The sequence below is a fragment of the Oncorhynchus gorbuscha genome, linkage group LG12 (genome assembly GCF_021184085.1).
Source record: "Oncorhynchus gorbuscha isolate QuinsamMale2020 ecotype Even-year linkage group LG12, OgorEven_v1.0, whole genome shotgun sequence".
Lineage (NCBI taxonomy): Eukaryota > Metazoa > Chordata > Actinopteri > Salmoniformes > Salmonidae > Oncorhynchus > Oncorhynchus gorbuscha.
The window spans coordinates 64,207,747-64,231,879 of record NC_060184.1 but is presented as its reverse complement, the minus strand read 5'-3'; the positions used below and the strand labels follow the sequence as shown (position 1 = coordinate 64,231,879).

General features: G+C 45.1%; 1 protein-coding gene and 1 pseudogene across 16 annotated transcripts in view; one reads left to right on the top strand and one right to left on the bottom strand.

Annotated features, from left to right (window-relative positions):
* LOC123991233 (E3 ubiquitin-protein ligase MARCHF6) overlaps positions 1 to 21,459 on the top strand; it is a 27,617-nt gene extending 6,158 nt beyond the window's left edge. For 2 of the 16 annotated variants that reach the window (XM_046292612.1, XM_046292610.1), the window contains exons 5-29: positions 7,583 to 7,655; positions 7,940 to 8,111; positions 8,199 to 8,391; positions 8,562 to 8,623; positions 8,738 to 8,770; positions 9,203 to 9,254; positions 9,379 to 9,437; positions 9,879 to 9,959; positions 10,352 to 10,420; positions 11,292 to 11,366; positions 12,258 to 12,392; positions 12,742 to 13,063; positions 13,121 to 13,384; positions 13,444 to 13,575; positions 13,612 to 13,847; positions 13,954 to 14,054; positions 15,201 to 15,338; positions 17,020 to 17,230; positions 17,330 to 17,399; positions 19,136 to 19,317; positions 19,511 to 19,645; positions 19,738 to 19,827; positions 20,504 to 20,636; positions 20,715 to 20,850; positions 21,080 to 21,459. In XM_046292612.1, coding sequence (XP_046148568.1) covers positions 7,583 to 7,655; positions 7,940 to 8,111; positions 8,199 to 8,391; positions 8,562 to 8,623; positions 8,738 to 8,770; positions 9,203 to 9,254; positions 9,379 to 9,437; positions 9,879 to 9,959; positions 10,352 to 10,420; positions 11,292 to 11,366; positions 12,258 to 12,392; positions 12,742 to 13,063; positions 13,121 to 13,384; positions 13,444 to 13,575; positions 13,612 to 13,847; positions 13,954 to 14,054; positions 15,201 to 15,338; positions 17,020 to 17,230; positions 17,330 to 17,399; positions 19,136 to 19,317; positions 19,511 to 19,645; positions 19,738 to 19,827; positions 20,504 to 20,636; positions 20,715 to 20,850; positions 21,080 to 21,167 — 3,242 coding nt within the window. In that variant the 3' untranslated portion in view covers positions 21,168 to 21,459. Of the gene's footprint in view, positions 1 to 7,582; positions 7,656 to 7,939; positions 8,112 to 8,198; positions 8,392 to 8,561; positions 8,624 to 8,737; positions 8,771 to 9,202; positions 9,255 to 9,378; positions 9,491 to 9,878; positions 9,960 to 10,351; positions 10,421 to 11,291; positions 11,367 to 12,257; positions 12,393 to 12,741; positions 13,064 to 13,120; positions 13,409 to 13,443; positions 13,576 to 13,611; positions 14,055 to 14,875; positions 14,899 to 15,200; positions 15,339 to 17,019; positions 17,231 to 17,329; positions 17,400 to 19,135; positions 19,318 to 19,510; positions 19,646 to 19,737; positions 19,828 to 20,503; positions 20,637 to 20,714; positions 20,851 to 21,079 lie in introns of those variants that run through there. The other 14 variants (XM_046292620.1, XM_046292614.1, XM_046292613.1 and 11 more) reach the window with 13 other exon arrangements.
* Positions 21,261 to 24,133, bottom strand: LOC123990400 (annotated as a pseudogene).

The window sequence follows — 24,133 nt, the reverse complement described above, 5'->3', positions numbered from 1 at the left end:
GTTGCTGCGCAACAGCTTTTCAACATTTTTTGAGAGCAATGGGAGATTTGATATATAGGCCGATAGTTTTTTATATTTTCTGGGTCAAGGTTTGGCTTTTTCAAGAGGCTTTATTACTGCCACTTTTAGTGAGTTTGGTACACATCCGGTGGATAGAGAGACGTTATTATGTTCAACATAGGAGGGCCAAGCACAGGAAACAGCTCTTTCAGTAGTTTAGTTGGAATAGGGTCCACTATGCAGCTTGAAGGTTTAGAGGCCATGATTATTTTCATCAATGTGTCAAGAGATATAGTACTAAAACACTTGAGTGTCTCCCTTGATCCTATGTCCTGGCAGAGTTGTGCAGACTCAGGACAACTGAGCTTTGGAGGAATACACAGATTTAAAGAGGAGTCCGTAATTTGCTTTCTAATGATCATGATCTTTTCGTCAAAGAAGTTCATGAATTTATCACTGCTGAAGTGAAAGCCATCCTCTCTTGGGGATGCTGCTTTTTAGTTTGCTTTGTGACAGTATCAAAAATACATTTTGGATTGTTCTTATTTTCCTCAATTAAGATGGAGAAATAGGATGATCGAGCAGCAGTGAGGGCTCTTCGATACTGCACGGTACTGTCTTTCCAAGCTAGTCGAAAGACTTCCAGTTTGGTGTAGCAGCAGTGAGGGCTCTTCGATACTGCACGGTACTGTCTTTCCAAGCTAGTCGGAAGACTTCCAGTTTGGTGGAGCAGCAGTGAGGGCTCTTCGATACTGCACGGTACTGTCTTTCCAAGCTCGTCGGAAGACTTCCAGTTTGGTGGAGCAGCAGTGAGGGCTCTTCAATACTGCACGGTACTAACTTCCCAAGCTAGTCGGAAGACTTCCAGTTTGGTGGAGCAGCAGTGAGGGCTCTTCGATACTGCACGGTACTGCACGGTACTATCTTTCCAAACTAGTCGGAAGTCTTCCAGTATGGTGTTGCGCCATTTCTGTTCCAATTTGGAAGCTTCAGAGCTCAGGTATTTTCTGTATACCAGGGAGCTAGTTTCTTATGACAAATGTTTTTTGTATTTAGGGGTGTGACTGCATCTAGGGTATTATGCAAGATTAAATTGAGTTCCTCAGTTAGGTAGTTAATTAACTGATTTTTGTACTCTTGACGTACCTTGGGTTGGTGGAGGGAGTCTGGAAGGGCATCTAGGAATCTTTGGGCTGTCTCAGAATTTATAGCATGGCTTTTGATGATCCTTGGTTGGGGTCTGAGCAGATTATTTGTTGCGATTGCAAACGTAATAAAATGGTGGTCCGATTATCCATGATTATGAAGAAAAACATTAAAGATCTACAAAATATATTCAACAGGACAAAACTAGGTGCAGAGCATGTCTGGCAGTGAGTAGGTCCGGAGACATGTTGGACAAAACCCACTGAGTCGATGATGGCTCCGAAAGCCTTTTGGAGTTGGTCTGTGGACTTTTCCATATGAATATAGGTCCGATAGGAACTCAGTGAGGAACACTGTATCTGGCCCAGGAGGCCTGTAAACAAAAGCTATATAAAGTGATTGAGTAGGCTGCATAGATTTCATGACTAGAAGCTCAAAAGACAAACTCAGTCGTTTCTTTTTTTGTAAATTGAAATTTGCTATCATAAATGTTAGCAACACCTCCGCCTTTGCGGGATATGCGGGGTATATGGTCACTCGTGTAACCAGGAAAATTCATCAGGTGTAACCTCTTGATCTTAGCCATCCCGGATCCGGGATCGTAACTACACCCTCAGGCTCATTACCAAAACGCAACGTTAACGATTTCTAAAAATCGCAAATGAAATGAAATAAATATGCCTGTTCTCAAGCTTAGCCTTTTCTTAACAACACTGTCATCTCAGATTTTCAAAATATGCTTTTGAACCATAGAAAATCAATCATTTGTGTAAGAGTATTGATAGCTAGCATACCATTTAGCATAGCATTTAGCACGCAACATTTTCACAAAAACCAGAAAAGCAATCAAATAAAATAATTTACCTTTGAAGAACTTCAAATGTTTTCAATGAGGAGACTCTCAGTTACATAGCAGATGTTCAGTTTTTTCCTGAAAGATTCTTTGTGTAGGACAAATTGCTCCGTTTTGTACATCACATTTGGCTACCGAAACTAACCGAAAATTCAGTGACCAAAACGTCGAACTTTTTTCCGAATTAACTCCATAATATCGACCGAAACATGGCAAACGTTGTTTGAATCAATCCTCAAGGTGTTTTGTCACATATCTCTTCATTGATATGCCGTTCGTGGAAGCATGCTTTTGTCTCAGAATCCCATGGAAAAATACCAGCAGCTGAGTTTTGCGCACCAATTTCCACGCAAGACACTTGGCAAATGTAGTCTCTTATGGTCAATCTTCCAATGATATGCCTGCAAATACGTCACAATGCTGCAGACCCCTTGGGGAAACGATAGAAAGGGCAGGCTCATTCCTGTTGCATTCACAGCCATATAAGGAGATAATGAAAAACAGAGCCTCAGAAATCCTGTTCATTTCCTGGTTGCAGTTTCATCTTGGTTTTGCCTGAAGCTTCTGTTCTCGGGCACTCACAGTGAATATCTTTGCAGTTCTGGAAACGTCAGTTTTCTTTCCAAAGCTATCAATTCCATGCATAGTAGAGCATCTTTTTGTGACAAAATATTGCGCTTAAAACTGGCACGTCTTTTTATCCGAAAATGAAATACTGCCCCTAGAGTATGAAGAGGTTTCAGTCAGGCCAATCACATTAAGATTATGATCAGTGATTAGTTTGACTATAACTGCCTTGGAAGTGAGGGATCTAACATTAAGTAGCCCTGTTTTGAGATGTGAGATATCACAATCTCTTGCAATAAGAACAGGAATGGAGAATGTCTTTATAACAGTGAGATTGCTCAAGCGAACACTGCCATGTTTAGTTTTGCCCGACCTAGATCGAGGCACAGACATGGTCTCAATGGGGATAGCTGAGCTGACTACACTGACTGTGCTAGTGGCAGACTCCACTAAGCTAGCAGGCTGGCTTACCGCCTGCTGCCTAGCCTGCACCAAATTTCATTGTGGAGCTAGGAGAGTAAGAGCCCTGTCTATGTCCGTAGATAAGATGAGAGCACCCCTCCAGCTAGGATGGAGTCCGTCACTCCTCAGCAGGCCAGGCTTGGTCCTGTTTGTAGTTGAGTCCCAGAAAGAGGGCCAATTATCTACAAATTCTAAAAAACAGTTTTCAACCAGCGATTGAGCTGTGAGACTCTGCTGTAGAGCTCCTCACTCCCCCTAACTGAGAGGGGGCCAGAGACAGTTACTCGACAGTTACTCTTTCTAGCTGATTTACACGCTGAAGCTATGTTGCGCTTGGTGACCCCTGACTGTTTCATCCTAAAATCATTGGTGCCGATGTGGATAACAATATCCCTATACTCTACACTCGCCAGTTTTAGCCTTAGCCAGCACCATCTTCAGATTTGCCTTAACGTCCGTAGCCCTGCCCCCTGGTAAACAGTGTATGATCGCTGGATGGTTATTTTGAAGTGTAATACTACGGGTAATGGAGTCGCTAATGACCAGGGTGTTCAATTTGTCAGAGCCAACGGTGGGAGGCTTCTGCTTCTCAGACCCTGTAACGGGAGGAGTTGAGACCAGAGAAGGCTCTGACTCCGACTCGCTGCTTTTAATGGGGAGAACCGGTTGAAAGTTTCTGTCAGCTGAATGAGCGACACCGGTTGAGCATTCCTACAGCATTTCCTTCCAGAAGCCATGAGAAAATTGTCCGGCTGCGGGGACCGTGCGAGGGGATTTATACTATTATCTGTACTTATTGGTGGCACAGATGCTGTTTCATCATTTCCGACACTTAAATTACCCTTGCCTAACGATTGCGATCATTCTCCTGTATATTGTGAGTACAGCAACTCCAATTGGAAGGCATAATGTTAATGTTACTACTTAGCTTCGGCTGTTGGAGGTCCTGATGAATCACGTCGAGATAAAGCATCCGGGGTGAAGAAGTTGAGCGAGCGAGCGAGGTAATTAAAAAATTTAAACGGTGAAGTTAGGCAGGTAGCAAAGTAAGGTTAGCAACAAACCGCATGTTCTCATCAATCTACACACACCACGCCATAATGACAAAGCAACAACGTTTTTTTATTTTTTTCATAGGTATTCAGACCCCCTTTACTCAGTACTTTGTTGAAGCAGCAATTACAGCCTTGAGTCTTCTTGGGTATGATGCTACAAACTTGGCACACCTGTATTTGGGGAGTTTCTCCCATTCTTCTCTGCAGGTCCTCTCAAGCTCTATCAGGTTGAATAGGGCGCGTCGCTGCATAGCTATTTGCAGGTCTCTCCAGAGATGTTAGATCGGGTTTAAATCCTTGCTTAAGTCCTTGCAAGAGACTTGTCCGGAAGCAACGTTTGGGGGGGAGGGCAGCACCATTTTTATTTTTTCAATCCGGTTGGATAAACACTCCAAACAGCCTACTCAACCACTGAGGCGTCTGCATGGTCATAAAGCACACCATTGTTAAAAAGATGGGCCGACAGCCATGGCAGCTCTGCTTCTAGCTCCTAAGCTACTTTGCAGTATTTTTTGATGTTGTGTTATTTCTTGTTGTTGTGTGTTATTTCTTACATTATTAGCCCAGGATGTTTTTTGTGTTATTACATACAGCCAGAAATAACTTTTGGATATAAGAGCGGTAACTACTGCTGGTAACGCACCAGCATTACCACCAGGAATACGACTTTCCGGAATTGGATCCTTTGTTCGTACTCCCCAGGGCAATTTAACTTTTTCCAGAGCCTGCTCCAAGACGCTGCCGGCAGACTTAAATGTAAATGTAAATGTATATTACTCGCTAATGTTCAGTCTCTGGACAATAAAGTAGACAAGCTCAGGGTGAGGATCTACTTCCAGAGAGACACCAGGTACTGTAACATTGCTGTTGCTCCTTCTTCACCACACTGTCTGTGTGGGTGGACCATTTCAGTTTGTCTGTGACGTGTACGCTGAGGAACTTAAAACTTTACACCTTCTCCACTGCTGCCTGTTCGATGTGGATAGGGGGTGCTCCCTCTGCTGTTTCCTGAAGTCCACGATCATCTCCTTTGTTTTTTTTTTATGTTGTGTGAGAGGTTGTTTTCCTGACACCACACTCCGAGGGCCCTCTCCTCCTCCTTGTAAGCGGTCTCGTTGTTGGTAATCATGCCCACTACTGTTGTGTAGTCTGCAAACTTGATCGCACTGTATTATTCTCAAAGCGGGCAAAGAAGGTGTTTAGTTTGTCTGGAAGCGTGACGTTGGTGTCCGTGACCTGGCTGCTTTTCTTTTTATAGTCCGTAATTTCGTGTAGAGTCTGCCACATACGTCTCGTGTCTGAGCCGTTGAATTACGACTCCACTTCGTCCCTGTCCCGGAATTTTGCTTGTTTGATTGCCTTGTGGAGGGCATTACTACACTGTTTATATTCAGCCATATTCCCAGATCTCTTTCTGTGTTTAAATGTGGTGGTTTGTGTGAATGCTGCCGTCCATCCACGGTTTCTGGTTAGGGTAGGTTTTAATAGTCACAATGGGTACAACCTCTCCAATGCACTTCTTTATAAACTCACTCACCGAGTCAGCATACAGATCGATGTTGTTATCTGAGGCTGACCGGTACATATCCCAGTCCGCGTGATCAAAACAATCTTGAAGCTTTGATTCCGATTGGTCAGACCAGCGTTGAATGGTTCTAGTCACTGGTACATCCTGTTTTGAGTTTCTGCCTTTAAGACGGCAGGAGCAAGATGGCGTCGTGGTCGGATTAGCCAAAGGGAGTGCGGGGGGGGCTTTGTATGCATCGCGGAAGTTAGAGTAGCAGTGTTCGAGTATATTACACCCACGAGTAGTGCAATCAATATGCTTTTAGAATTTAGGTACATTGTAGCCTTGTTCTCAAATTTGCTTTGTTAAAATCCCCAGCTACAATAAATGCATCCTCAGGATATATGGTTTCCAGTTTACATAGAGTCCAGCGAAGTTTGTTGAGGGCTGTCTTGGTGCCTGCTTGAAGGGGAATGTACACCGCTTTGACGATAACTCACAAGATTATCTAGGGAGATAATATGGCCGGCATTTGATATGTAAGGAATTCTAGGTCGGGTAAGCAGAAGGACTTGAGTTATGTTATGATTACACCATGAGTCGTTAATCATGAAGCATACACCCCCGCCCTTCGTCTTCCCAGAGAGGAGTTGATCTCTGTCGGCACGATGCATGGAGAAGCCCGGTGGCTGAACCGATTCCGACAATATATCCTGAGAGCCATGTTTCTGTGAAACAGAGAATGTTGCAATCTCGGATTTCTCTCTGGAAGGCAACACTTGCTCTAATGTTATCTATCTTGTTGTCAAGAGACTGGACATTGGTGAGTAGTATACTCTGGAGCGGTGGGCGATGTGCACGTCTACGGAGCCTGACCAGGAGGCCGCTCTGTCTGCCCCTTGTGCGGCGACATTGTTTTGGGTCGGCTTCTGGGATTAGATCCATTGTCCTGGGTGGTGGTTCAAACAGAGAATCTGCTTTGGGAAAGTCGTATTCCTGGTCGTAATGTTGGTAAGTTGATGTCACTCTTATATCCAATAGTTCTTCCCGGCTGTATGTAATTAGACCTAAAATTTCCTGGGGTAACAATGTAAGAAATAATACATAAAAAAACTAAATACTGCGTAGTTTCCTAAGGAAGCGAGGCGACCATATCTGTCAGCGCCATCTTACTGTAGTTTGTACACTATCCACTCTATTAGGACTGTGAGGAAAACATTCAGGATTACAATTGTTAAAGGAATTTAATAATTCCTATATGTGTTGATTAACCAATTCAATTTAAATCACTTTAAATCATTTATTCTCGAGAGCCCTGATCATAGTACCATGTACATCAGTTTATATATTACATATGATGTCATAGGTTTTAAAATGTCCCTCCTCTCCGACCAGGACAAAGCAGCTTCAAAAGTTCATTCCAACTCACTAACACACATACATGACACACAATATATCTGGATTATCTCCTGAAGTCTCACCACAGTTTATTACCACTTAGCAGACACTTCCAGTCCCCCCCAGATACGGAAAACCTGGAGGGGCTCTTGCTGTCTTATTTTATATCCACAGAGTTCTTGCCGGGTCGGTTCAAACATAGGTTAAGGAGCCTCTTTGTTTTCGTTAGGCACAAACATGCATTCCTCTCTTCCCCCCTCCAACCTGGAGCTGTGTTTATTATTTTTAATTACTCCTTATTCATGCTACATAACCTCTAACCCCTAATGGTTACGTTTCTAGGTAGAATTTATTTAATCATTTATCTTAAACCTACAATATAAGGGTTTCTCATACAATTACTCAGGCTGCCCCCAACTAAACACATTTGGCTTCAGTTGTCAGTTAATGTTTTAGTTGTTCAATTGATTCTAAGAGGGAGCTGTGCTCCTAACCAAGAATGGATTGTGGTACTTTATATACATCTCTCTTCAGTGTTTCCTCCAATGGTGAGATGATGCCCATAGCTCCTCTCGGTCTCCCTCTTCTCTTCAGGTCGAATCTACAAGTGTCTGTTTACCGGCTCCGTGAGCTCGCTCCTGACGCTGCCATTGGACATGCTTTCCACGTGAGTTCTGATGTCATATCCTCCTCATTCGCCAATCAGACTCTGTAACTCCTCACCCCCTCCTCATATGAGATGTTTTCTCCATTTCCAGTACTGTAGGTAATCATAAAAAAGAGAAACCCTCACACTGCTCTTGCTGGCATCACTTGTTTAAGCTCTTAGAGCTTTTTGATATTGTTGCATTATTCCTGCCAACCTACAACAAGAACTCAGATGTGAATGCCTTTTTGAATCACAGTGTTGTAGAACATTCATCTGTCTTTCTCTCCTCCCCCTCCTGGTAGAGAGAACCTGCTGGCGGACTGTCTACAGGGCTGTTTCGTGGTGACGTGTTCGCTGTGTGCTTTCATCAGCCTGGTGTGGTTAAGAGAGCAGATTGTCCATGGTGGTCCCCCACTGTGGCTGGAGCACCACCAGCAGCCCCAGCCCAACGCAGCCGGACAACAGCCCAACGAGGTAACACACGCACACAAAGTAACACGTACATGCGCACACAAGATCTCACACACACTTACAGCCCCTCCATCCACATTCCTCCCCCAGGCTGCAGGTGCAGGTCAGGGAGCAGCTGATGACCCCCCTGCAGTCCCCCCTGCCCCCGCCGCCCCTCCAGCTCACAACGAGGCAGAACCAGAGCCCCCAGACGGCCTCCCAGAACAGGGGGAGGAGCCAGAACTAGACAATGAAGAAGAGGGAGCGGCGGCTGAAGATGCGGACGCCAACAATGGAGCTCAAGGTAGGAGACTCAGGCCAGCCCTCAGCTGACGGGTAACATAGGACAACGGCAGTACTAAGTTATAGAATGTCTTTCTCTCCATCTCTTTCTCGCTCTATCAATCTCTATCCTTATCTCTCTCACTTTCTCTCTTTCTACATCTCTGTTTCTGTCTCTCTGTCTACATGTAGATGATATGAACTGGAATGCTCTAGAATGGGACAGAGCAGCAGAGGAGCTCACCTGGGAGAGGGTAAGAATGGTTTAGTTTCAGCATCTCCAACACATCTGTCATGACTCAACTTCATGACACAACACTGTCCATGACTACATCGATCACCTCGTAATGTCTCTCTCCACCCCTCAGATGCTTGGACTGGATGGCTCCTTGGTGTTCTTAGTGAGTAATATTTACACACCTGGTAAAGAGTAATTAATATTTACACACCTGGTAAAGAGTAATATTTACACACCTGGTAAAGAGTAATATTTACACACCTGGTATAGAGTAATATTTACACACCTGGTATAGAGTAATATTTACACACCTGGTATAGAGTTATATTTACACACCTGGTATAGGGTATGATTAACACACCTGGTATGGTGTATGATTAACACACCTGGTATGGGGTATGATTAATAACACACCTGGTATGGGGTATGATTAATAACACACCTGGTATAGGGTATGATTAACACACCTGGTATAAAGTATGATTAGCAGACTTAATATGGGATGTTATTGCAGTGAAGGAAGGGGTTGTCTTGTTTTCTAAGCAGTAGCACAAGAAAGTAGTGACGTGACATTTTGCATTGTCTCGTCTTCCAGGAGCATGTGTTCTGGGTTGTGTCTCTGAACACTCTCTTCATCCTGGTGTTCGGTAAGTACACGAACACAAACTCTCTCTAGCGTAATACCCTTCTTAAAACCAACTAGCCTGGTACGGTGGTCGGGCTCAGTATAAGCCTGGGAGCTTTGATATATCTTCTTGTTCTCTCTTCCAGCGTTCTGTCCATACCACATTGGTCACTTCTCTGTCGTGGGACTTGGCTTTGAGGAATATGTAAGGAGACGTTTGTGTCACACTTCTCCTGCCTTTCTGAGCAAAACTTACAGGTATAATGATATGGAATTTTTGTGGAAAATTTGATCCAAAGATTAAGACGGTGACTATTGTTATGATGTAATAGAACGATCTTTAATCAATCGGCTGCAGGGGAGATCTATCTCTGATTTCACAGGGAAGAACTCCAAGAGTAAATGGTTCCATGTCCCTTATTTAGTGGGAGGTAATAATACTATCATATTGTTTTACATAACAGTTCTTTATACAAGCAACCATTCCCAGAGCGCAATGGCCTTGTGTTAGGTTGCAGACATACCAGGAGTCTATGAAAGGCATGACATCACAGTCCAACACAGAACATATCCCTGGAGAAGTTACAACAGCTCACCCCAAATTCTGCCACCACAGAATGATATTGAATGTGTGTGTCTTCTCTAGGTTCAAGCTTCCCATTTCGAGGGCCTGATCACGACCATCGTGGGGTACATCCTGCTGGCCATGACGCTCATCCTCTGCCACGTATCCTTCCGCCTACTGATGGCGATCACTTCCTGTGACCATGCAGTTTTACCTTGGAGACCTGGGTGCGCAGTGTTCAAGAAATGAAAGAGAGTATTGTTAGTCATCTAGCTTTCCTTGCCTGTCCAGATGACAAAGCCCTATTATAATGTTTTAAATAGTGATTGACTGAATAAGGTGTCTTAATGTTGGGAGGAGGAGCAGGGATGTGGGGGGAAAAAAAACATTCAGAATGATATTTCCTTTTATAACTGCTTATAACACAAAATAACTCCAGTGAAAAGAATCGCTGTCTGTTCCTGTGGACTGTTGATCCTGTCCTGAACTTGACTCTACAATTTCACTCTTGTTCTCGTGTCAACCTGTGTTTGTTCTTAACTGGTGTCTCTCAGGGGTTTGCGGCTCTGGTCAGGTTCCAGAGGTCCCGCCGTCTACTAGGGGTCTGCTATATTGTTGTCAAGGTAACATTTTGGTTTTAAATCTAGGTTTTAAATCTATTTCTGTAAATCTGAATTAAATTAAACACTGAGCGTACAAAACATTAGGAACGCACTTTCTCCTTCCATGACACAGACTATGATTCCTTATTGATGTCACCTGTTAAATCCACTTCAAGATGAAGGGGATGAGATGTGTAAAAGAAGAATGTTGAGACATTGATTGTGTATGTTTACCATTCAGAGCGTGAAGAGATTTTCCTTTTGAAAGGGGTATGGTAGTAGAGTGTCAAGACCAGCAACACTGCTGTTTTATTCCCCACTCAACACTTTCCCATGTTTATCAAGATTTTATTACCTTTATTTAACTAGGCAAGTCAGCTAAGAACAAATTCTTATTTTCAATGACTGACTAGTGGGTTAACTGCCTTGTTCAGGGGCAGAACTACAGATTTGTACCTTGTCAGCTCGGGATTCGATCTTGCAACCTTTCGGTTACTAACTAGTCCAACGCTTTAACCACTAGGCTACGCTGCCGCCCCAAAGAACAGTCCACCAGCCAACTTGACACAACTGTGTAACAACATTGGAGTCAACTGGGCCAGCATCCCTGTGGATCACTTTCAACACCTTGTAGAGTTCATGTCCCCAACAAATTGAGGCTGTTTTTGAGGGCAAAAAGGGGTGCAACGTAATATTAAGGTGTCCTTAATGTTTTGTTCACTCGGTGTAGAACTACTTGACGTTAAGAGGAAAACTAAATGAAGGTTGTAGCGCAACTTCTTTAAATGTAAATCTTCCTTTGACATCAATGAATGATTTATGAATTGTCTGTGTTTTCCTGCATAGTCCCTGTTGTCATGTGTGTGTTTAACATGGTGTGTGTGTGTTCCAGGTCTCTTTGCTGGTCGTCGTGGAGATAGGAGTTTTCCCCCTCATCTGTGGCTGGTGGCTCGACATCTGCTCTTTAGTACAGACATGCCTCTTCTTTCTTCCTAATCTGTCTCTCTTCTTGCTCTCTACCTCTCTCCCCCTGTCTCTCTCTACCTCCCCCTGTCTCTCTCTACCCCCCCTGTCTCTCTCTACCCCCCTGTCTCTCTACCCCCTGTCTCTCTACCCCCCCTGTCTCTCTCTACCTCCTACCCCCTGTCTCTCTCTACCTCCTACCCCCTGTCTCTCTCTACTACCTCCTACCCCCCTGTCTCTCTCTACCCTCCCCTGTCTCTCTCTACCCTCCCTGTCTCTCTCTCCCCCCAGTCTCTCTCTACCTCTCCCCCCGTCTCTCTCTACCTCTCCCCCCGTCTCTCTCTACCTCTCCCCCCGTCTCTCTCTACCCCTCCCCCTGTCTCTCTCTACCTCCCCCTGTCTCTCTCTACCTCCCCCCTGTCTCTCTCTACCTCCCCCCTGTCTCTCTCTACCTCCCCCTGTCTCTCTCTACCTCCCCCCTGTCTCTCTCTACCTCCCCCCTGTCTCTCTCTCCTCCCCCCTTTCTCTCTCTACCCCCCCCCCTTTCTCTCTCTACCCCCCCTGTCTCTCTCTACCACCCCCTGTCTCTCTCTACACCCCCCTGTCTCTCTCTACACCCCCTGTCTCTCTCTACACCCCCCTGTCTCTCTCTCTACACCCCCTGTCTCTCTCTACCTCCCCCCTGTCTCTCTCTACCTGTCCCCCCTGTCTCTCTCTACCTGTCCCCCCTGTCTCTCTCTACCTGTCCCCCCCCTGTCTCTCTCTACCTGTCCCCCCTGTCTCTCTCTACCTGTCCCCCCCTGTCTCTCTCTACCTCTTTATCATCAAACATTGCTCTCTCTCTCCTCCCTGCTTTCTTAAATAAAAACATGTTTCTCTTCCATCTGTTCTGCAGGAGATGTTTGATGCGTCTCTAAAGGACAGAGAGCTGAGTTTTAAATCTGCTCCAGGCACCACCATGTTCCTCCACTGGCTGGTGGGAATGGTCTACGTCTTCTACTTCGCATCCTTCATCCTCCTACTGAGAGAGGTAGGGGACAGGGCTGAGACCCAAATGACACCCTTTTCCCTTTTATAGTGTGGTACTTTTGACCAGGGCCCATAGGGTTAGTTCTGTGGGCCGTACAGCCTAGTGCTAACAGATTTGGGCGTTGGTTAGAATCCGAATCTTGCCCTTCTGACTCGCAAACTCTTCTAACTTTCCTGTCTCCTCGTCACTATCCTGTCTCCTCGTCACTATCCTATCTTAATAAAATACATAAAACCCCTTAAAACATTTCTTATTATAAAAATAAAGCAGTGCACTATATAGGGTGACATTGGAGACCTTCTCATTGACTGCATTGTTAGTGTGTTGATGAGTTGCTGTGTTGGGTCAGGTGCTGAGGCCTGGGGTCCTGTGGTTTCTGAGAAACCTGAACGATCCAGACTTCAACCCAGTCCAGGAGATGATCCACCTACCTATCTACAGACACATCCGCAGGTTCATCCTGTCTGTGGTACGTACATCTACAGACACATCCGCAGGTTCATCCTGTCTGTGGTACGTACATCTACAGACACATCCGCAGGTTCATCCTGTCTGTGGTATGTACATCTACAGACACATCCGCAGGTTCATCCTGTCTGGTACGTACATCTTAAGACACATCCGCAGGTTCATCCTGTCTGTGGTACGTACATCTACAGACACATCCGCAGGTTCATCCTGTCTGTGGTACGACACATCCGCAGGTTCATCTACAGACACATCCGCAGGTTCATCCTGTCTGTGGTACGTACATCTACAGACACATCCGCAGGTTCATCCTGTCTGTGGTATGTACATCTACAGACACATCCGCAGGTTCATCCTGTCTGTGGTACGTACATCTACAGACACATCCGCAGGTTCATCCTGTCTGTGGTACGTACATCTACAGACACATCCGCAGGTTCATCCTGTCTGTGGTACGTACATCTACAGACACATCCGCAGGTTCATCCTGTCTGTGGTACGTACATCTACAGACACATCCGCAGGTTCATCCTGTCTGTGGTACGTACATCTAGGTTCAGACACATCTACAGACACATCGCAGGTTCATCCTGTCTGTGGTACGTACATCTACAGACACATCCGCAGGTTCATCCTGTCTGTGGTACGTACATCTACAGACACATCCGCAGGTTCATCCTGTCTGTGGTACGTACATCTACAGACACATCCGCAGGTTCATCCTGTCATCTATCTACAGACACATCCGCAGGTTCATCCTGTCTGTGGTACGTACATCTACAGACACATCCGCAGGTTCATCCTGTCTGTGGTACGTACATCTACAGACACATCCGCAGGTTCATCCTGTCTGTGGTACGTACATCTACAGACACATCCGCAGGTTCATCCTGTCTGTGGTACGTACATCTACAGACACATCCGCAGGTTCATCCTGTCTGTGGTACGTACATCTACAGACACATCCGCAGGTTCATCCTGTCTGTGGTACAATACATTGTTCCTAACAAGTAGTTCCATGCCAGCTCTGGCTCTACTTTGATTATGTGCCGATCATTAAAGGTGTGTTTGATCTCTCCTCTTGTCCCCCTAGGTGGTGTTTGGTTCTATCGTCCTCCTGATGCTGTGGCTGCCCATCAGGATGATAAAGGTCTTCCTCCCTGCCTTCCTCCCCTACAACGTCCTCCTCTACAGGTACACGCCCTCCTCCCCTACAACGTCCTCCTCTACAGGTACACTCCCTCCTCCCCTACAACGTCCTCCTCTACAGGTACACGCCCTCCTCCCCTACAACGTCCTCCTCTACAGGTACACGCCCTCCTCCCCTACAACGTCCTCCTCTACAGGTACACGCCCTCCTCCCCTACAACGTCCTCCTCTACAGGTACACGCCCTCCTCCCCTACAACGTCCTCCTCTACAGGTACACTCCCAACTCCCCTACAACGTCCTCCTCTACAGGTACACTCCCAACTCCCCTACAACGTCCTCCTCTACAGGTACACTCCCTTCTCCCCTACAACGTCCTCCTCTACAGGTACACTCCTTCCTCCCCTACAACGTCCTCCTCTACAGGTACACTCCCTCCTCCCCTACAACGTCCTCCTCTACAGGTACACTCCCTCCTCCCCTACAACGTCCTCCTCTACAGGTACACTCCCTCCTCCCCTACAACGTCCTCCTCTACAGGTACACTCCCTCCTCCCCTACAACGTCCTCCTCTACAGGTACACTCCCTCCTCCCCTACAACGTCCTCCTCTACAGGTACACTCCCTCCTCCCCTACAACGTCCTCCTCTACAGGTACACTCCCTCCTCCCCTACAACGTCCTCCTCTACAGGTACACCTACGTGGCTCAACTGTGGCCAGCAGTGGTTGCCACCCCTGGTCCTGGAGAGCTGCAGTGTGTATTTGTATTTGGATTCGAGTGTTTCCTAACACCCTCCCGTCTCCTTCCTCTATCCTCTCCTTTCTCTCCCCCCTCCTCTGTCCTCTCTCTCTCTCTCTCTCTCCAGTGATGCCCCAGTCAGTGAGCTCTCTCTCTCTCTCTCTCCAGTGATGCCCCAGTCATTGAGCTCTCTCTCTCTCGCCCCCTCTCTCTCCCTCTCTCTCTCTCTCCAGTGATGCCCCAGTCAGTGATCTCTCTCTCTCTCTTCCTCTCTCTCTCCAGTGATGGCCCAGTCAGTGAGCTCTCTCTCTCCCTCTCTCTCTCTCCAGTGATGCCCCAGTCAGTGAGCTCTCTCTCTCCAGTGATGCCCCAGTCAGTGAGCTCTCTCTCTCTCTCCCTCTCCAGTGATGCCCCAGTCAGTGAGCTCTCTCTCTCTCTCTTTCTCTCTCCAGTGATGCCCCAGTCAGTGAACTCTCTCTAGAGCTGTTGCTGCTGCAGGTGGTTCTGCCAGCTCTCCTAGAGCAGGGTCACACACGGCAGTGGCTCAAAGGTCTGGTCAGGACCTGGACTGTTAGTGCTGGATACCTACTGTAAGTCTATACATACTTCTATACACACTTAGACACTACTTCAGGGTACCTACTGTAAGTCTATACACACTTAGACACTACTTCAGGGTACCTACTGTAAGTCTAATCATCTATACACACTTAGACACTACTTCAGGGTACCTACTGTAAGTCTATACACACTTCGACACTACTTCAGGGTACCTACTGTAGGTCTATACATACTTCTATACAGACTTAGACACTACTTCAGGGTATCCCAACTGGCAGTGATTTCATATAATTGCAAAAATATATTGTTGGACATTGAAGACTGTAAAATACCAGGAAATTGGTTCCAAAGTATTCCCACACGTAATAGAAAGAGATACTGTGCCTTCGGAAAGTATTCAGACCCCTTGACTTTTTCCACATTTTGTTACGTTACAGCCTTATTCTGGATGCCCTTTTTTTAATCCTAAACAATCTAAACACAATACCTCATAATGACAAAGCGAAAACATATTTTTCAAAATAAAAAATATATTATTCACTTAAGTATTCAGACACTTTGCTATGAGACTCAATTGAGCTCAGGTGCATCCTGTTTCCATTGATCATCCTTGAGAGATGTTTCTAGAACTTGATTGTAGTCCACCTGTGGTAAGTTTAATTGATTGGACATGATTTGGAAAGGCACACGCCTGTCTATGCGAGGTCACACAGTTGACAGTGGCTTCCATCATTCTTAAATGGAAGAAGTTGGGAATCAGCAAGAATCTTCCTAGAGCTGACCGCCTCTGCCAAACTGAGCAATCTGGGGAGAAGGGCCTTGGTCAGGGAGGTGACCAAAAACCCGATGGCAAGTGGTGTAAAGTACTTTAGTAAAAGTACTACTTAAGTAGTTTTTGGGGATATCTGTACTTTACTTTACTATTAATATTTTGGACAACTTTTACTTTTACTCTACTACGTTCCTAATGAAAACTATGTACTTTTTACTCCATACTTTTGATACCCAAAAGTACTCGTTACATTTTAAATGATCAGCAGGACAGAACATGGTCCAATTCACACACTTATCAAGAGAACATTCCTGGTCATTCCTACTGCCTCTGATCTGACACACTAAACACATGCTTTGTTTGTAAATGATGTCTGAGTGTTGGAGTGTGCCTCTGGCTATCTGTAAATAAAATAAAAGATTGTGCTACTGGTTTGCTTAATATAAGGAATTTAAGAAATTATTCATACTTTTACTTTTTATACTTAAGTATATTTAAAACCAAATACTTTTAGAATTTTACTCAAGTAGTATTTTACTGGGTGACTTTCTATTAAGGTATCTTTACTTTTACTCAAGTATGACAATTGGGTACTTTTTACACCACTGCCCGATGTAACAAAATGTGGAAAAAGTCAATGGGTCTGAATACTTTCAGAAGGCACCGTGACCATATACAAATGTTCGGTTTGAAATAATGTTTTTGTAAAATATGTTGTTTGTTTGGCCGTCTTGTGGTCAATTTGCAGTCTACATGTTCTGGCACCCTGACCATCCGCTCAAGAAAGAATCGGCCAGCGGCTGAATCTAGTTGATGATCCCTGCACTGCATATTCACACTTATATACACACACTTCCAAACAGTATAGTATATATTTATTAACTCTCTCTACCCCCCCCCATTCCTACCCCTCTCCTCATTTCCCCCCCCCCTTCAAGAGACCTCCACTCTTACCTGCTGGGTGAACAGGAAGACAATGAGGCCAACCAGCCTGTCAACAACAACAACAACCCTGCTCCCGGTCACCATAACAACAACCCTGCCCATGTTGTGGGGGAAGGGCTTCATGCAGCCCATCAGGCCATATTACAGCAGGGTGGACCTATAGGCTTCCAACCCTACCAACGCCCTCTACGCTTCCCCTTTAGGGTGAGTCACACATTACAGCAGGTGGACCTATAGGCTTCCAGCCCTACCACTTCAGGAAAAGTCCCCCCCTATAATTTGTCTCTTTCCTCCTGTCTGTAGATCGTCTTGCTGATAGGCTTTATGTGTGTCACTCTGCTGGTGGCCAGCCTGGTGTGTCTGACATTACCAGGTGAGACATGGTGATGGACACACTCCATTATTTATTGATTAATTTTTATCATTTTTAGCAGAAGCTCTTATCCAAAGCAATTAGGGATAAGTGCCTTGCTCAGGGGCACATAGACAGATTATTCACCTAGTCAGCTTGGGGATTCGAACCAGCGACCTTTCGGTTACTGACCCAACGCTCCTAACCACTAGGCTAGCTTCTTAATTTAAATCAAATGAGTATAATTGATTCATCTCGAGCTAGGAAATGTATTGTATGCCCTTTTTCTACCCTGAATGTCTAGAACATTTTGGTACATTACAGCCTTATTCTAAAATGTATGAAATACATTTTCTTCCCCATCAATCCTCACACTACCCCATAATGAGAAAGCAAAAACAGTTTTTTTAGAAATGTTAGCAATTGTATTACAAGTTAAAAACAGATACCTTATTTACATAAGTATTCAGACCCTTTGCTATGAGACTCGAAATTGATCTTAGGTGCATCCTGTTTCCATGGATCATCCTTGAGATGTTTCTACTACTTGATTAGAGTCCACCTGTGGTACATTTAAATTGATTGGACATGATTTGGAAAAGCACACACCTGTCTATATAAGGTCCCACAGTTGACAGTGCATGTCAGAGCAAAAACCAAGCTATGAGGTCGAAGGAATTGTCTGTAGAGCTCCAAGACAGGATTGTGTCGAGGCACAGATCTGGGGAAGCGTACCAAAACATTTCTGCAGCATTGAAGAACACCAAGACTTCGTAGAGCTGGCTGCCCAGCCAAAGTGAGCAATCGAGGGAGAAGGGCCTTGGTCAGGGAGGTGACCAAGAATCCGATGGTCACTCTGACAGAGCTCTAGAGTTCCTCTGTGGAGATGGGAGAACTTTCCAGGAGGACAACCATCTCTGCAGCATGCTACCAATCAGGCATTTATGGTAGAGTGGCCAGACTGAAGCCACTCCTCAGTGTAACAGCCCGCTTGGAATATGCCAAAAACCACCTAAAGATTCTCAGACCATAAGAAACAAGTTTCTCTGGTCTGATGAAACCAAGACTGAACTGTTTGGCCTGAATGCCAAGCGTCATCTCTGGAGGAAACCTGACACCATCCCTACGGTGAAGCATGGTGGTGGTGGCAGCATCGTGCTGTGGGGATGTTTTTCAGTGGCAGAGACTGGAAGACTAGTCAGGATCAAGACAAAGATGAACGGAGCAAAGAACAGAGAGATCCTTGATGAAAACCTGCTCCAGCGCACTCAGGACCTCAGACTGGGGTGAAGGTTCACCTTCCAACAGGACAACGACCCTAAGCACACAGCGAAGACAACGCAGGAGTGGCTTCGGGACAAGTCTCTGAATGTCCTTGAGTGGCCCAGCCAGAGCCCAGACTTGAACCCGATAAGAACATCTCTGGAGAGACCTGAAAATAGCTGTGCAGCGACTATCCCCATCCTACCTGACGGAGCTTAAGAGGATCTGCAGAGAAGAATGGGAGAAACTCCTCATACAGATGTGCCAAGCTTGTAGCATCATACCCAAGAAGACTCCAGGCTGTAATCGCTGCCAAAGGTACTTCAACAAAGTACTGAGTATTGCGTGTAGATTGATGAGGGAAAAAAACACATATATACCATTTTAGAATAAGGCTGTAACGTAACAATGTGAAAAGTCAAGGGGTCTGAATACTTTCCGAATGCACTGTATATCTGTTTCATAAGTATCTGAAGCCTATCTGTGTACTGTAGTTTTTGCGGGCCGTTGGCTGATGTCGTTCTGGACGGGTAGCTCTAAGATCCATGAGCTGTATACAGCAGCGTGTGGTCTGTACGTGTGCTGGCTGTCCATCCGCGGTGCCACCGTGCTGTTGGCCTGGATGCCCCAGGGACGCACCATCATCATGATCAAAGTCCAGGAGTGGACTCTCATGGTAAGACCTACTCTCTGCTGGATCTGTATGTGGACAAAGATATGGTAGGCTGTACTCATTATGAAGGTGGCTGGATGGATACCTTTTATGTGGCTGTGTGTCCAAGGCCGAGATGTCCATGCCAATATACTTTAGGTAATATTTTAACATCCGATCATCTCGTGCCTTTAATTTTGTGTGTGGGTTTGTGTAGATTCTGAAGACCCTGGTAGTAGCATTGCTGGTGGCAGGTGTTATTCCTCTACTGCTGGGCCTGCTGTTTGAGCTGGTGATCGTTGCTCCGCTACGCGTTCCTCTGGACCAGACACCTCTCTTCTACCCCTGGCAGGTACTGAGTGTGTTAGAGAGCTACAATGTAATAGTAGTGATCAGTGTATTTTAAACCATAAAACTCATTGTACCTTGTGTGTGTGTGTGTAGGACTGGGCTCTGGGGGTGCTCCATGCCAAAATCATCGCTGCCATCACCCTCATGGGTCCCCAGTGGTGGCTAAAGTCTGTCATAGAACAGGTGTGTTACCTTACTCATTATTCCTTAACCCTGGCGTTCCTTCCAGCATTGGGGAACATCCCGTGCCACATCTATTTCTATGGGCACAAGCACTGTTCATGACTCAAAACTGTTCACACTGCTCTTGTTGGCAGAGAGAAAAAGCTTATTTTCTGCAATTCTAAACAGTTTGTCATGGGGTGCAGAGAACAATTTGCTGTTTTGAAGCTAATTTTCTTCCAGTTCTATACATCTTGACATGTCTAATGTCTATTCATATGATATTTGAGTGACTCAAACATTAGAACAAAATCTATGGGCTAAAAACCATGAGCTGACATGGTCTAGTTGATCTGGGCATTTCTGACAAGTTAAAAATACCTCTAAGGTAGACTGACATGACGAGGGAAACTGTTGATGCACAACCCAATTTAAAAATGACATTCTACCATTTACAATTTAAGAGTAATCTGAAAGCCAGACTGAGTTCCTAAAAAAGACAACACTGCCTTAACCGAATAGAATTAGAATTCTCCATCTCACACTGTTTATCCATCTTACATTGTGACTGTAATTGAACCTGTGGAAACCAATGAGACATGTCCACTCCCTCTACATGATCAATATAGCCTTTAACCTTTTGATACTGTGTAAAGTGACCAGTGAGGGGTAACATTGCCACCTCTCCTCCTGTCAGGTGTATGCTAACGGCATCAGGAACATCGACCTCCATTTCATTATCCGTAAGCTGGCTGCCCCTGTCATCTCAGTGCTGCTGCTGTCCCTGTGTGTCCCCTACGTCATAGCAGCCGGGGTCGTACCTACCGTAGGTCAGTCGTGTTTGTGTGTGTGTGTGCTTGCGTGCGTTCGTGCGTGCTAATAACACTGGACCCCTCCTGGTGTATCAGGTGTGACTCCAGAGATGCAGATTCTGATACAGAGGAGGATCTATCCGTTCCTCCTGATGGTGGTGTCCATCATCGGCATCCTCTCATTCCAGATACGACAGTTCAAACGCCTTTACGAACACATCAAGAACGACAAGTAACCACCCACCCTTATCTCCATATCTGGCCTGTTCATTGAGTGATAGTACAACCCTGGTCCTGGGGAGCTTCAGCTTATGCAGGGTTTTGTTTCGGCCAAGACTACCACACCCGATTTAACTATTCAAGGTCTTGATCAGCTGCTGACACACAAACTTTGTAAGTGCTCTAGTATTGTGATTGACATGACTCTTTTCTCCCATGTTCCCTCTCTGCCTTTCCTGCAGGTACCTGGTTGGCCAGCGGCTTGTCAACTATGAACGCAAGGCGAGGGGAGCCAGCTCTGTCCCGCCCCCTAACCCTATCCCAGAGTAGTCATGTTTGTGTGAGGTCAAGGCTTTTGGAAATGACCCTTCTCGTGTTCTCCCTCCCTCTCTCGTTCTCTGTGGTGTTCATGCCTTGCTTTGGTTAAGTGCAACCTGAGAACTGTACATGTGTAAATACTTTGGACGCACTCTGTTGTCTGAAATGTAAAAGACTTGAATTAATGCAGTGACCATTGTACATCTTAGTGTATTTATGAAATCAAACTGACAATTTGCCTCCTGTTTGTGTCCTGTTGATTGTCATGTTATAAAATTGTACAGTAAAAAAAATGTTTTTACATAATGGAGCTGGTGTGATAGCTTCTTCTTTTGGGATAAGTGGAGATTCCAGCACATTTCCAAACTTCTGCATGTCAGGTATCTCATCTGTCAGCTCTCTGGTGGTTTTAGTTACGTTCCGTCCTTCCTCTGAGGGGAACTAGGTGGTGATGAGTCTGGCCCATGTAGGTGAGCCTCCTGTTGGGCTTCAGGATGGAGCAGAGAGACTCACAGAAGATGGAGCTTGGGGAGCTCTGATGGTAGCCACATTTCTCTGTCTTGGATCCAGAGTGAACTTGTATAGCTCCGTCCAGAGCCCAGTTTCTCTTTTCATCTGGCCACTCCAGAATGGGCATCTCTCCCTCCTGTCTGATCCTGTATACTCTGGGGTTCTGCCTTATTATCATGTGATGGCGTTTCTCATCTCCCGCTAGGATGGTGACATCGAATCCCATTTCTGACGAGCCGTTATTCTCAAAGCAGAACCCTCGGTTCAAGTCTCACACGCCCGCCACTGTGGATGGTGAGGTTCTCGAATGGGACCGTCATCAGGTGACAGCTGTGTGCACGCTAGAGAGCAGACACATTCCCACACTCTAATCAAAGTTTAGACCTATTTGTTACGTATAGTTGATACAACAGGTGTAAGTAAACCAAGGACCAATAAATAACCAATATGCCTTTATTTTCAATTGGAAAATACTCTGGTCATGGATGAAATCACTGTAGCTGTCCCATCTGTGAATCTGAAAGTGAAAAAACAGGTAAGTCATTTCTATGTATCATTCCTTTAAGGTGGTTTATGCATTCAAACAGGAGCATGTGACCTGGGGGTCCATTCAATCGCAACTGAATAGTAACTGTGGTGGCCATATAGCAGTGTTGGGGAAACTGCTCTGAAAATATAGTTGACCAATTACATCACACTGGAAGTTCATCTATGCTAAAGGTGAAGAAACAGTTTACTTAACTAAAGCTACTTGTAAAAAAAAGTGTTGACTCAACTTTTTTTGTGGAAAATGATCATATAATCCCAAATGTCATAGAATACTAATTGCAAGAACAGATCACTCTGTAGTCAGAGGTTAACAGAATGTGTAATTTATCCTATTGAACACAAAACAATGTTTCAATTGAGAATTTGGCAGGTCGGATGCCTGAAAAAGAAAATAAATTCTTGCCTACTTCACCCATATTTAAATTTAGCCAAAAAAGTTGTTGATTTAGATGCACTATTGTAAAGTGACTGTTCTACTGGATGTCATAAAATGAATGCACCAATTTGTTAAGTCGCTCTGGATAAGAGCGTCTGCTAAATGACTTAATTGTAAATTGTACTGAAAACACTACACGTTTCAATTTAGTTCAACTATCACCAAGCTACTGCAAAATGTAATTCACTTACGAGTTGAAATATATTTAGTTCACTACGTTCCAACAGTGCCATATAGTATTCATATTCAGCATTTTTTATCCCTTTTTCATGATATCCAATTGGTAGTTACAGTCTTGTCCTATCGCTGCTCCCGTATAGACTCAGGAGCAGCGGGCCTTAGGTGTCTCCAACTGTGAGTCTTGGACAACCATGGTTTGAACTGGTAAGTACGTACATACTGTATCAAAGCCTAGTGTGAAGACCCGGCCACTCAAATCAAATAAAATTGTATTAGTCACATGGGCCGAATACAACAGGTGTAGGTAGACCTTGCAGTGAAATGCTTACGTACAAGCTCCTAACCAACAGTGTAGTTTCAAAAAATATGGATAAGAATAAGAGATAAAAAGAAACAAGTAATTAAAGAACAGCAGTAAAAATAATAATGTATACAGGGGGGTGCTGGTAAGAGTCAATGTGCGGGGGCACCGGTTAGTTGAGGTAGTATGTACATGTAGGTAGAGTTAATTAAAGTGACTATGCATAGATGACAACAGAGAGTGGTGTGGAGAGGGAGGGGGGGGGGGCAATGTGAATAGTCTGGGTAGCCATTTGACTAGAAGTTCAGGAGTCTTCTGGCTTGGGGGTAGAAGCTGTTAAGAAGCCTCTTGGACCTAGACTTATCGTAGGAGTGTTAACCCTGGTGTCCTGGCTAAATTCCTAATCTGTCCCTCCAAACCATCATGATCACCTAATAATCCCCAGTTTCCGTAACTATTCCCCAGGTCATTGCTGCAAATGAGAACGTGTTCTCAGTCAACTTACCTGGTTAAATAACAAATAAATAGAATAAATGAAGTCCGCCCCCCTCATAAATCAACGAGGTGTGAAAGATCGTTTGACATAATAGCTTCAATAACTACTAATGTGTGTGTGGGAGTGTTGTTATAGTGTGTGTGCGCAGGGTCAGTGTAGATAGTCTGGGTACCATTAATTGACTATTTAACTGTCTGGCTATTTAGCAGTCTTATGGCTTGGGGGTAGAAACTGTCTCGGAGTCTGTTGGTCAGTCTATGGAGTGAACAGTCTATGGTTTGGGTGCCGGGAGTCTTTGGCAATTTCAGGCCTTCCTATGAAACCGCCTGATAAAGAGGTCCTGGATGGCAGGGAGCTCGGCCCCAGTAATGTACTGGGCTGTCCGTACCACCCTTTGTAGTGCTTTGCGTTCAAGGGCGGTGAATTTGCCATACCAAGTGGTGGTGCAGACAGTCAAGATGCTGTTGAAGATGCAGCTTTAGAACTTTGAGGATCCAAGGGCCCAT